Source organism: Salvelinus namaycush, chromosome 36 (assembly GCF_016432855.1).
Source record: "Salvelinus namaycush isolate Seneca chromosome 36, SaNama_1.0, whole genome shotgun sequence".
Lineage (NCBI taxonomy): Eukaryota > Metazoa > Chordata > Actinopteri > Salmoniformes > Salmonidae > Salvelinus > Salvelinus namaycush.
In genome coordinates, this window is record NC_052342.1 from 22328988 (window position 1) to 22342438 (window position 13451).

The following is a 13451-nucleotide window of genomic DNA, read 5'->3' on the forward strand; positions in this document are numbered from 1 at the left end:
AAACAGCAAGTATTACCAACTTTACCACACTGTTCCTATATATATGCCACTAACTACACTATACAAGCAGTATTTAGTTAACATAAATCTCACCTTTTATGGTGTCATATTATGTTAAGCTTGTATGTGTTGTCTTTCTCTTCCCTTCCAGAGATGGAGTCAATTTAGCCGACCAGCTCACAGGAAGGACAGGAAGAGGACAGGAAGGACAGGAAGAGGACAGGAAGGACAGGAAGAGGAGTTGTCTAGGTGTTGTTTTGACCTCCCTCATTGTACCTTTCTTTTCACACACATCAGTTACGTTTAAATTCAGTTAATTCATAAAGTAATTTGTTTATAAAGTCTTAGGATAGCATTCATTATTAGTGTTACATAGATTTCTTAATTGACAGAATTGAAACTCATACACCGGAGAATTCAGATGCTCTTGTAGGTATCTTACGAGACTAAATGTGAATATTTTTCTTTCATTTAAAACCACTTGAAAACCAGGGTGTGAAACTTTTTGTGAAGTTATGTTCCATCGACTGGTCCATGACGTCCAGGGGCCATTTGTTTGTTTAGCTGTGTTATGGCTACACATTATTTAAAAAAATTCAGACAGACACACACACACACACCTCTCCTCTCTGTACCTCAGATCTCCAGTGCCCTGCCCTCTCTCTCTTTATGGCCATGTCTGAAGATCCCCTACTACGTCTAGGCTTTATGAGTAGTGCCTGTATCTGTCTGCAGTTGTGCCAAAAATACATGCTCTTGTTCTCTTACAGATTACAGGCTACATATAATTGTATTTCTATTTTTACACGCACACACACACACCTCTTTCAATAGTTTCATTTTTGTAAAAAAAAATTAAACACACATACCTGTCATGTTCTTTCCTGTAATTGAATACTTATTCAATTATGTTTTCATAGTCAGTTATTTCAGTTGTTTATTAATATCTAATTTAGACTTAATCTGCTTATTTCTTCCCTACACCTTTGCTGATCTAAGACAAGATGAAAGTAAAAACACATTCTCTTCCTAATTTGTTTTTTTCCAATTGTATTTTGTCAGGCCAGTGAACATGGTGGTAAACTGTACTATTTGTATGGACACTAGGTTACCCTTTCCCTTTGTTATCATACTAACTGTATGTCGTATGACCTTAATTAGTGCTCCTGCTCACCTGATGTACCATGCCAGATGTGTATAATACTGACGTTAATGGGAGAGGGAAGGGGTTAACCACCTCTGGACCCACAGAGACCTGCGTTTTCGGCGGGGCTGGTCCCGGCCCAACAGCGCGATCAAGACCACCTTCCTCAACGTTGGTCGAATTATTGAAAGAGCCGACTCTGCTATCTTGACTATATATTATTGCATTTCGCTCCAAAACTGCATTTTGGGGGGAAATTATATTATGGGCTCTCACAATTAAATTTGTGGATGTCATTGAATAATAAAAAAAAAAGAAATTCTACAGTCAAACTGTTTTTATTATGTAATCCCACATTTTTTTTACTGGAGATGTGTGCAACAAAAATTCAACATTCAATGTATGCACCACACAGAACGCACTGCAACTGCCTCTGCAACGCAATGCTGCAAGGCAAACGCAGCGTTCCATCGGAAATCCATCGGAATTGAATGTACTTCTGGTGTTCAAAAACGAAATACACAGGCGGTGTGTTCGAAGCGTTAGGCTAGGTTTCTAGATAACACTTTGTGACATCGGCTGACGTAAAAAGGACGTTATAAATATATTTGATTGCTTGATTGATGTTCTGAATTCTGTCGCTGTACATTTCAAAAGTGCTGAAAAAATTGTTATATTGACTACGTCCGTCCTAGTTCGCTCATTAATGTTTTAATCGAAATTACGGATTGCCTCTTATCCGCCCGTCGTTCCCTTATGCCATAGTTTGTACATCCCAATTGTCAGTAAAAACCACATTTGTTTAAGCAAGTCAGCCATATCAGCTATGTTCAGCTGATAGCCAGGTGAAGTGTTAGTAACGATTCACTCCGTGGTGCTGAAAAGAAAGCTCTGTAGTTGGGACAGCTTTATGTACCCCTCAACAGTTTGTGGGCACCGTTATAGTGCTATGAATGTATTGTTTAGTGTGGTGTTGTGTAGTGGCTTTGCTGACATGCATCTAAACATTTGTTGGTTTGTTTGCCCTACCAAGATTGCCATTCTAAAAACGGCACTGATTTAGAGAACTGAACTTGAAAACGGAATCAAAACGCATCTGTGAAGTTGAATATATTAAACTTTGATTAAATTGAAATTATGGTTTATAAACTTGATACACAATGAATGCAATAATTACCAGATTGAAACTGAAAATATAAATATTGAACTTGAATGTTCAATTAATTGACATTTTGAACTGAATGACATATTTATTCAATACAGTTTCAAATCATTAAACACAGGTTCAAATTATGATTTCAATTATTCTATTTGTACATTAAACATTAAAAAAATATTCAAATTGAATATTTTAATATTCATTCAGTTTAACCATAACCCTGTCATCTGCTTTTAACAAAACAGAAAGAAAAAGAAATGGAACAAAAAGCTATTCCACAGTTGAATTTAACTGACTGGTGTCTACATAGTTTGTCAGATGTTGAATCACACATTTCCATCATTTTATTAAATGATTCCAGGTTAATCTGTTACTGTTTTCTTCTTGCACATTCAGAACCTTAGTTTAAAGCCTCCAGTACTGTCTCTGCCTCCTCTGCTGCAGTAACTCCGACTGACCCTCCTCTAACTGCTCCTGTTGTTGTGGACGTCCCAATGACAAGTCCTGCAGCTATGCCTACCAACACCTGTTAGTGTCCCTGAGAGTTTGATCAGGAGTTTCTTCCTCACTATTTCTTTAGCCTGTTTTCCCATCTCTTTCTCTGACATCTGGCCCGTTGACTCCTTCCTAAGACTCTTTATCTCTGCTTGTATTAATCTCTCTGCCTCTTGGAGCATCTCGTTGGTGTAGAACCCTCCTCCGTTATCTCTCACCATCTTCTCTATGGTGTTGAGTGACAGCGGCCTCCACATTTCTCCACAAGCTTGTTCAGTTCAGAATTATGTTGGTCACCATGAGTGAAGAGGACTGTGGCATATTTGGAGGCCTCTGGTGAAAAATATGTCTCGATTTTCGCTATAGCGTCATTCTTGTGGACTGTGTACCGTTCCACTTTCAGTACAATGAGAAAGGCATGTGGTCCTGGAGCACACTCTGTTATACATTTAACTATTTTAGGTTTCAGCTCCTCTTCAGGGATGTCAGTGTCAAAGAATCCAGGTGTGTCAATCAGGGTGATGTTTCTGCCTTCGATGTTCTTGTTATGAGCTTTACATATCTGTGTTGCGGAGATGGAGGAACTGTCTGAGAGGAACACATCATCTTGTCCGAAGATGGTGTTTCCAGCACTGCTTTAACCTCCTCCGGTTATACCAAGCAGCACAATCCTGATGTCTATAGGGAGGGTTTAGAACTTGAAATGGATCAATCATATACTAATAATGTATTTGATTTAAAGGTGGGGGTGAAGTGTTGTAACTCACCTTGCTCTGGTCGAGCGCCATATATGAACCCTCTGAGATGCAAAGCATTCTGGGTAGTTTGAAAAGCTGCAATGTAATTGTTATTATTAAAAAATCTGTCATTATGGATGTATTACACAGTATTATATTACGACTTCAGATCATCTGCAATGTGATTCGCTTAAACATATTGAAGTTAATGGACATTTTGTTTAACTTCTCTAGGGTAGGGGGCAGCATTCGGAATTTTGGATGAAAAGCATGCCCAAGCAGGCCCATGCCTGCTACTTGGGCCCAGAAGAAAAAAATCTATAACTGGTAGATTTGGATGGAAAACACTCTAAAGTTTCCAAAACTGTTAAAATAGTGTCTGTGAGTATAACAGAACTGATTTGGCAGGTGAAAACCTGAGAAAAATCCATTCAGGAAGTTTTTCTTTTTTTTTGTTTTCTATTCAATGCCATTACAGTATCCATTGACTTAGGACTCAAATTGCAGATCCTATGCCTTCCACTAGATGTCAACAGTCTTTAGAAATTGTTTCAGGCTTGTATTCTGAAAAATTAGGAAGTAAGAGCAGTCGGAATGAGTGGACCCTAAAGTGTCACAGAGCTTTTTCATGCGCACGACCGAGAGAGTACCTTTCTTGTTTACCTTTTATATTTACGACGTTATTGTCCTGTTGAAATATTATCGATTATTTAGGCTAAAAACAATCTGAGGATTGAATATAAACATCGTTTGACATGTTTCTATGAACTTTATGGATACAATTTGGATTTTTTGTCTTCCTGTTTTGACTGCGTTTGAGCCTGTGGATTACTGAAGAAAACGTGCGAACAAAACTGAGGTTTTTGGATATAAAGAGACTTTATCGAACAAAAGGAACATTTATTGAGTAAATGAATGTCTGCTGAGTGCAACCATTTGAAGATCATCAAAGGTAAGGGATTCATTTTATCTCTATTTCTGACTTGTGTAACTCTTCTACTTGGCTGGTTACTGTTTGTAATGATTTGTCTGCTGGGCTATGTTCTCAAATAATCGTAAGGTATGCTTTCGCCGTAAAGCATTTTTTAAATCTGACACCGTGGTTGGATTCACAAGAAGTTCATCTTTAAACCTATGTAAAATTTGTTTTCTTTCTGAATTTTTATAATGAGTATTCTGTATTTGAATTTGGCGCCCTGCAGTTTCACTGGCTTTTGAAGAGGTGGGACGCTACCGTCTCACGTACCCTAGAGAAGTTAATTCTTTGAGACCTTTAAAAATCTCTGCTCACCTTGGTAGAATCTCTGTCATTGGGATGGACGACAATGCGGACAAGGAAGGGGGTTCTGCTCGCTCGGTTCTGTTCATACCTACGGACCTCTTCTAGCAGAACCTGCGTTGCCACATTGTGAGGGAACTGGAGAACCTCACCAGTTCCAACTACAGGTAACGCAATGGAACAGAAGCCCCGGATCTCACAAGCAGTCAGAATTTTCCTCACACCTTGCCTCAGAGCCTGAGAGAGGACCAGAGGTCAAGGGTTAATGGAGGTTCAAAGGTCATAACACACACACACATACAGATATACACACACACACAAGGGGACACACCTGTACAGCTGGTCCTTGGGGGTTGTTGTCCCAGTGTGCACAGCTGAGGAAGAAGACACGGCCAGAGCTGAGACCAGACAGTCCCTCCACCAGGACGTTGTCACCAGGTGCAGTCTGTCCCCCTGATTCCCTCAGAAATGCTGTCATCAGCGCCGGTCCAGCTGCCTCAGACAAGACATTACCAATACGGGAGGAGAGAGGGTCGCTACCAACCATGGGGGACACCAGGGCATCCACCTTCAGAGAGACAGACACAGACAGACAGAAAATACAGAAAGACAGAGGGACAGACAGACAGACAGACAGACAGACAGACAGACAGACAGACAGACAGACAGACAGACAGACAGACAGACAGACAGACAGACGGGGGGGAAATACAAATAAATAAAGTAAAAGGGGAAGAGAAAAAGGAAAAGAAAGTGTAAAAGAGAAAGGGAACATTGGGTCAGTATGAAGTCAACATAATTCACAGAATGTTGTTGAATAAAGGCTGTGGCCATGTCAGTGTGTCTCTCTCTTACCTCCTGCTTCTCTATGGTTCCCTGGATGATCTCCACCTGGACACAGACCTCTGGAGCGGCTGGTCCCCTGGCGGAGGCAGCAGTGGTGTCTCTCTGAGGAGCATGTGTAGTGGTAGTGGTGGTGCTGGACTCTACCTCCCACCCAGGAAACTCCCTCTTCCCCTGTAACAGCCTATCACAGGCCTCCTGCATGGCTCTCACTGCCTCTCCACTCACATCAATCAGAGTGACCTTGGTAAGGATGCGCTGTTCCCTCCCAAAGTCCCTCACTGCAGAGACTATGGCCTCAGAACACACCTTCAGAGGAACACCGAATATCCCCGAGCTGATGCAGGGCATGGCCAGGGTCTGGAGCTCCAGGGTCTCTGCCAGATCCAGGGCTGCCTTTACTGTCTTCTCCAGCAGAGGGCGCTCATTCCCACCTACGCTGCCCCCTACTGGTCCCACTGCATGCAGCAGCATCTTACAAGGCAGATTCCCTCCTGTAGTCTCTACCACTGTACCTGTGGGTACTCTCCCTATCTGCCTAACCAGATCCCTGCTGGCCCGCTGTACCTCAGGCCCCCCTGCCCGGCTCAGAGCTGCAGCCACGCCCACAGCGTGATCCAGATTCTCATCGGCTGCGTTCACCAGTGCGTCTGCCCGTTCCTTGGTGATGTCACCCTGACAAACAACTACATGCAGCCCCCCCTGGAGGTGATAGCTGGTGGCTGCGACCGTCTCGTTAGGTCTTGGTCCGGCGCCTGCTTCACCGACTGCGCCACCATGGTTCTGTTGAGGACGTCCCACAACTCTAACACTGGACTGGTCTTTCAGAAAGGCCCCAATTTCCTCCCTCAGCTCCTGAACCTGCTTCAGGTGGCCAAGCAGCTGCACTCTACACCCAGGACCAAACCTGGCTACCACCTGGCATCTGCTCTGGTTCATCTCCTTCACCTTTGTCTCAAGTTTGGACTTCAGTTCAACCAGGAGGGCACCGTTGGGCATGTCAATCTTATCCTCCCCAAACTCCACTAGGAGATCCTTCTCAGCTTGGTCCAGTTTCCCGGAGGAGAGGGAGAACAGACGGAGCTCTGTATCCCCCAGCTCTACCTCCACATGGTGTCCCAACCCCAGCAAACTGCTCAGGTTCCCAGGCCTCCCATACTGCTCTCTCAGGAAGGACAGGAGGTGGAGGGACACCTCAGGCACCACCCGCTCCAGCACCAGAGAGATCTTATCTGTAACCAACTTTCTGGCTGTCCAGACTTCACTTGCTGAACCCATCAGCTCCAGCTGGCCGGAGTCACCGCGTGTCATCTTCACCCCTGGAACAACCTCACCTAGATCTTTCTCTATCACTTTCCCTAGAAGACGGAGCTTGGACTGTCCAAGTTGACAGGTGGTGCTGGTCTTCTCCTGCTTCCAGGAGCTCAGACCCTGAGACTGGAAGGCCTCAAGCTCCTTCAGCTTGGCCTGGACCTCGGGCCCCTCCCCAACCACCACCGCAAACCCTTCCCCTGCTTCGCAGTAAACCCTCACATCCTCCGAACCCAGGGTACTGCTCTGCAGCAGAGTCTGGAGCTTACGTGGGTCTACCTCAAAGTGGCATTTGTACCGCTCCTGGAGCTGTTTGAACAGTCTCTCTACCTGTGCCTTCCATGGTTCCACCCCATCTCCACATGACCCAGCTTGGCCTGAGCCTCTGACCACTGCCCTCCCGTCCTCTGGGTAGAGGTGGACAGAGCAGCCCAGAGAGGACAGCTGCTGCTGCAGGTCTCTTCCAGCCCCAGGGCTCTCCTTCAGGTATCTCAGGAGGTAGGAGTCTAGATGGAGTTCATGCTCTAGGCCACCAGGTGGCGATGTCTGGACAGGGAGGGAGGGATGGAATGGGAGGGACTGGTGACTCTAGAGTCAGAGAAAAAAGGTGTAAGTCCTGGGGAATACCACTCTTAATGATTATTATGTCTGTCTTTATCTACATTTATTATTCATTTATTATTGTAGGTTGACTGTACAGCTGTGTCTGGATTATCTGATAAATCTAGCAACTGGTTTGGTATTGTCCATTTAGTTTAGTACAGATTCGTTTGGCTAAAATGTATGTTCTTGTCATTTCTCATATTATAAATTTATTTTTTACTCATCATAACATCACATCAATCAAACATGCAATAAAATCAATGCAGACTATTTTGACCTCATTTGAAGGGATAATAAAGTCATTACCTGACAGACAGATCCACAATATGTGTTTACTGGGATGCAATTACAATGTGTGTTTTGACCTCATATAATGTAAGATAAATGTTTTATCTAACAAGTTATGTGACTAAGCATGCACTATATAGGTGCAGCTGTACTGTATAGTCTGGCCTCACCACCTGACTGCTGACTGGGGAGGTTGTTGTGGGTGGAGTCTCCAGGCTGTCTCTCAGAGTGAGGGAGAGAGGTCCTCCAGGCATCTCCAACACATGATTAGGTTTCTGAAGTACCCTCTCCTGGACTGGAAGAGTTACAGCATCATAATGAGTTATTGTTGTCATGTAGTAGTAAGAACAATAACAGCAACAACAATAATAATATTTGGTAACTGTATTCATTAAGCCTTTTGAATTCACTCCGGGACTTAAGGAGTTAAATGATAAATAGGCTAGAGGAGTAAATTAATATAGAGTTACAGCATCATAATAAGTTATTGTTATTATAGTAGGGACAGTGATAATAGAAATAACAACCTTAAAAGTGCCAACATATTTTTATCTTAAAAGCGCCAAATGCGGTCATTTTTTTTTACCACAAATGTGTAATCACTGTAAAGAGACACTGTCAAGCAGTAACATATTTCATTAAACTTTTGTAATTCAAGGAAATTGTTTTATTTCCCCAAAATAAGTATAATATTTTTCCCCCCACACATTTATAGTTAAATTTGATGTTCAAAAATATACGCTTTTGTATGTTTTTCACGTTTTGAACAGATATTTTGATACATTTCATCCATAGCAACATGAACATTGTTCTATTATTCATATTCAAAAAGTGTGTCTGTGATACTCAACGGGCTGAGAAATTAGCGTTTGAGCTAATTTGATTTACGGGTACAACCTACAGTAAGAACGGCCGGCGATAACGGAAACGGTGCCATCAGACTTTTGGCTCTAACATTGTAATGCTAGGCTATCAACTCAATTCCAATTGAATCTGAAAGATGAGACTCAACTTGGTACAGAGACACTGACTGGAATCTAAATTTATCACAAAGTGCACTACAGAGTCAACATTTTCAGTTTGGCTGCACATTACTATTATTCCAAATAGATCATTTTTTCATGGCTCCACAATAACACAGACATCATAGTAAATTGTTTTTTTTGTTGGTAACTAGTTGCTTGACGAAGCCCCAAAATCTCAAAATGTTCAAAGGGTGAAAAGAATTTACCCTTTAATGAATAATCTTTTTTTCACTTTTGAATGCATTCATTTGTTTTGACAACACATCCTATTATTATTTCCAATAGACCCATGGAAAATGAATTATATACTGTATACAGCATGTGCAAATGAGGTAGGATAAGAGAGGTAAGGCAATAAATAGGCCATGGTGGAAAAGTAATTAGAATAGAGCAATTAAACACTGGAATGGTAGATGTGCAGAAGATGAATGTGCAAGTGGAGATACTGGGGTGCAAAGGAGCAAGATAAATAAATAAATACAGTATGAGGATGAGGTAGATTGGATGGGCTATTTACAGATGAGCTATGTACAGGTGCAGTGATCTGTGAGCTGCTCTGACAGCTGGTGCTTAAAGCTAGTGAGGGAGGTAAGAGACTCCAGCTTCAGAGATTTTTGCAGTTCGTTCCAGTCATTGGCAGCAGAGAACTGGAAGGAGAGGCGGCCAAAGGAAGAATTATCTCACTGGGGGTGACCAGTGAGATATACCTGCTGGAGCTCGTGCTACGAGTGGGTGCTGCTATGGTTACCAGTGAGCTGAGATAAGGCGGGGCTTTACCTAGCAGAGACTTGTAGATTACCTGTAGCCAGTGGGTTTGGCGACGAGTATGAAGCGAGGGCCAGCCAATGAGATCATACAGGTCGCAGTGGTGGGTAGTATATGGGGCTTTGGTGACAAAACGGATGGCACTGTGATGGACTGCATCCAATTTGTTGAGTAGAGTGTTGGAGGCTATTTTGTAAATGACATCGGCGAAGTCGAGGATCGGTAGGATGGTCAGTTTTACGAAGGTATGTTTGGCAGCATGAGTGAAGGATGCTTTGTTGCGAAATAGGAAGCCGATTCTAGATTTAATTTTGGATTGGAGCTGCTTAATGTGAGTCTGGAAGGAGAGTTTACAGTCTAACCAGATTCCTAGGTATTTGTAGTTGTCCACATATTCTAAGTCAGAACCATCCAGAGTAGTGATGCTGGACGGGTGGGCAGGTGCGGGCAGCGATCGGTTGAAGAGCATGCATTTAGTTTTACTTGCATTTAAGAGCAGTTGGAGGCCACGGAAGGAGAGTTGTATGGCATTGAAGCTCATCTGGAGGTTAGTTAACAACGAAGGGCCAGAGGTATACAGAATGGTGTCGACTTCACTAATGCTTTTGCGGCTGAATGGAACAAAGTCCCTACAGCAAAGTTCCAACATCTAGTGGAAAACCTTCCCAGAAGAGTGGAGGCACCTCTATATTAATGCCCATGGTTTTGGAATGAGATGTTTGACACACAGTTGTCCACATACTTTTGGTCATGTAGTGTACCTTGTCCATACCCTGTTTACTGGGTAAGGAAATCAATAAGTACATTTTTAATTTGGGTGAACTACCATTTAAATTCTATAAGTTATGTTCTCACAGAGACAAGGGTGAAGTGAGCCAGGTGTGTTATGTGCATGCACAGCATGCAGCCTAATTTAAAGCGGCAATATGTAACGTTTTGGGGGACACAACCAAATTCACATAGAAATGTGAGTTATAGATCTATCATTGCGTTTGAAAGCAAGTTTAAGAAGAGGTTGATCTGTTCTATTTGTGCTATTTCTATGCGTCTCATTCTTTCGTGTAGTTTTTGCTTCTTTTACTTTCAGTTTGGTGCACCAGCTTCAAACAGATGAAAATAAAATATTTTTGCTTATGGAAAACATATTTCACGGTGATTTAGATGGTACAAAGATTCTCTACACTATTCATGTTTGTTTTGTCACAAACTGAAATTAGGCTAACTATTAGAACTTTAACAAAAAAACGGTGGAGCGATTTCTGCGTGGTCCAGCTTTAAATATGAAAGTGAAACTGTTACACAATTATCGACAGGAAAACATGTAAATATACTTTTTTACGTTTCACCTTTAGTTTCAAGTACAGTTCAAATAGTAAACTCAATATTTCTATACCTGTCCGGTCAATAAATGCGATCTTGTAAACGTTGTCACCAACATTGTGTATCCGTCCGCAGTCTCCACCACCAGATTTACGGCGAACCTGAAAGTACTTTTCTATCTTCTCTTTCTGTGCTGGATCCAGACTGTGAACCTCGAAGAAAACGGGGTATTTGTAAACTGCCATATTGTAATCCAAAGTAGCCTAATCACTTTCTTATAATAGCTACTGTACAAGCGCTCAAATCAGTTTGATTCGAACAGCACAACTGCTGTGAACTTGTCGACCTACGCACCTGACAGATGACGCGCGCGACCACCCCTTCTTGCAAATGGAATATATTTTTTTTGTATTGTACTTGGGACCATAGACCTTGGACGCGATCAAGCGGATCACTTTGTCAATTCACCGCCTTTCAAAGTGTCCCTTACAAAAAAAGATTGCAACTGCAGTAAAAGTGCATTAACAGTCGACTGAGGTATTTTGGACGCAGTAATTGCGGAATAACTGAAGTGTACTCCACTCGAACTGCAGTTATACTCCACTCTAACTGCAGTTACACTGCAAAATTATTGCAGTAAAAAAAAGTGTTTAATACTACACTCATCGCCTGCATTGTGGGGCTCTATTGCAGGGGTCTCCAACCCAGTTCCTGGAGAGCGACCCTCCTGTAGGTTTTCACTCCAACCCCAGGTGTAGCTAACCGGGTTAAAACTAATTTCTCATCAATCTACACACAATACCCCATAATGTCAAAGCGAAAACAGGGTTTTAGATAAGATAAAATAAAATATAAAATAAACCTTAATTACATAAGTATTCAGACCCTTTGCTATGAGACTCACAATTGAGCTCAGGTGCATCCTGTTTCCATTGATCATCCTTGACATGTTTCTACAACTTGCTTGGAGTACACCTGTGGTCAATTCAATTGATTAGACATTATTTGGAAAAGCACACACCTGTCTATATAAGGTCTCACAGTTGACAGTGCATGAACAAACCAAGCCGTGAGGTCAAAGATGTTAAGATGGTGCCGAAGAAGAAGGCTGACGTTTTACGTGTGCCTATCAAATTGTGTTTTTTCGTTCGTTTCTTTGCGTTGTTTGTAACTTATTTTTTACTTATTTTGTACATAATGTTGCTGCACCGTCTCTTATGACCGAAAATAACTTCTGGTCATCAGAATTGCGATTACTCTCCACGATCTGGCAGAATCCTGTTTTTTCCTTTAACGAGCTTTCCCGGGAACAGGCCCAGATCCCCGTCATTTGCATGAAGAGAAGGCAGAGAAAAAGGGTCCGGAGGGCGGGCTGACTTCTGAGAATTTGTAGGCAATCGAATAAACCCCCACTGCCTTCAATTCTGCTAGCAAACGTACAATCTGTGAAAAATAAAATCGATGACCTACGTGGAAGATTAAACTACCAACGGGACATTCAAAACTGTAATATCTTATGCTTCCCGGAGTCGTGGCTAAATGGCGACATTATCAACAAACAGCTGGCTGGTTATACGCTGTATCGGCAGGATAGAACAGCGGCGTCTGGTAAGACAAGGGGGGCTGACTATGTATTTTTGTAAATAACAGCTGGTGCACGATATCTAAGGAAGTCTCGAGGTTTTGCTCACCTGAGGTAGAGTTTCTCATGATAAGCTGTAGACCACACTATCTAACTAGAGAGTTTTCATCTGTATTTTTTGTAGCTGTCTACATACCACTACAGACTGAGGCTGGCACTAAGACCGCACTCAATGAGCTGTACTCCGCCATAAGCAAACAGGAAAACGCTCACCCAGAGGAGGCGCTCCTAGTGGCAGGGTACTTTAATGCAGGGAAACTTAAATCGGTCTTACGAAATTTCTATCAGCATGTTAAATGTGAAACCAGAGGGAAAAAACTCTGTACCACCTTTACTCCACACACAGAGATGCATACAAAGCTCTCCCTCGCCCTCCATTTGGCAAATCTGACCATAATTTTATCCTCCTGAATCCTTTTTACAAGCAAAAATTAAAGCAGGAAGCACCAGTGACTTAATCAATAAAAAAGTGGTCAGATGAAGCAGATTCTAAGCTACAGGACTATTTTGCTAGCACAGACTGGAATATGTTCCGGGATTCCTCCGATGGCATTGATAAGTACACCACATCAGTCATTGGCTTCATCAATAAGTGCATCGATGACGTCGTCCCCACAATAACTGTACATACATACCCCACCCAGAAACCATGGATTACAGGCAACATCCGCACTGAACTAAAGGCTAGAGCTGCCGCTTTCAAGGAGTGGAACTCTAACCCTGTAGCTTATAAGAAATCCCGCTATGCCCTCCGACGAACCATCAAACCAGCAAAGCGTCAATACAGGACTAAGATCGAATCATACTACACCGGCTCTGATGCTCGTCGGATGTGACAGG

At 42.5% G+C, this 13451-nt stretch overlaps 2 protein-coding genes across 3 annotated transcripts in view; one reads left to right on the forward strand and one right to left on the reverse strand.

Annotated features, from left to right (window-relative positions):
* The window catches only part of LOC120030154, a 70988-nt gene that overhangs the window by 28691 nt on the left and 28846 nt on the right, over positions 1 to 13451 (forward strand). The window lies entirely within an intron of this gene.
* On the reverse strand, positions 2435 to 11322 carry LOC120030156 (protein mono-ADP-ribosyltransferase PARP14-like). Of its 2 annotated transcripts, none has more exons than XM_038975486.1 (7): positions 11043 to 11322; positions 8033 to 8154; positions 5670 to 7556; positions 5146 to 5382; positions 4827 to 5051; positions 3566 to 3631; positions 2435 to 3476 (listed from the first exon to the last, which is right to left on the reverse strand). In XM_038975486.1, the coding sequence occupies exons 1-7, from the start codon at positions 11212 to 11214 to the stop codon at positions 3450 to 3452; spliced, it is 2736 nt and encodes a 911-aa protein (XP_038831414.1). In that variant the 5' UTR covers positions 11215 to 11322; the 3' UTR covers positions 2435 to 3449. The 2 variants fall into 2 exon arrangements, with proteins under 2 accessions (XP_038831414.1, XP_038831413.1); XM_038975485.1 differs by having other exon boundaries at positions 8030 to 8154.

Bases quoted from the DNA above. Each gene is read 5' to 3' on its own strand.
- LOC120030156 (XM_038975485.1), bottom strand. From the start codon at position 11,214: ATGGCAGTTTACAAATACCCCGTTTTCTTCGAGGTTCACAGTCTGGAT. The intron at 5,383-5,669 runs GTAAGAGAGAGA...GTCTCTCTGAAG, and splicing joins GAACCATAGAGAAGCAGGAG to GTGGATGCCCTGGTGTCCCC. The intron at 3,477-3,565 runs GTGAGTTACAAC...CCCTCCCTATAG, and splicing joins TGGCGCTCGACCAGAGCAAG to ACATCAGGATTGTGCTGCTT.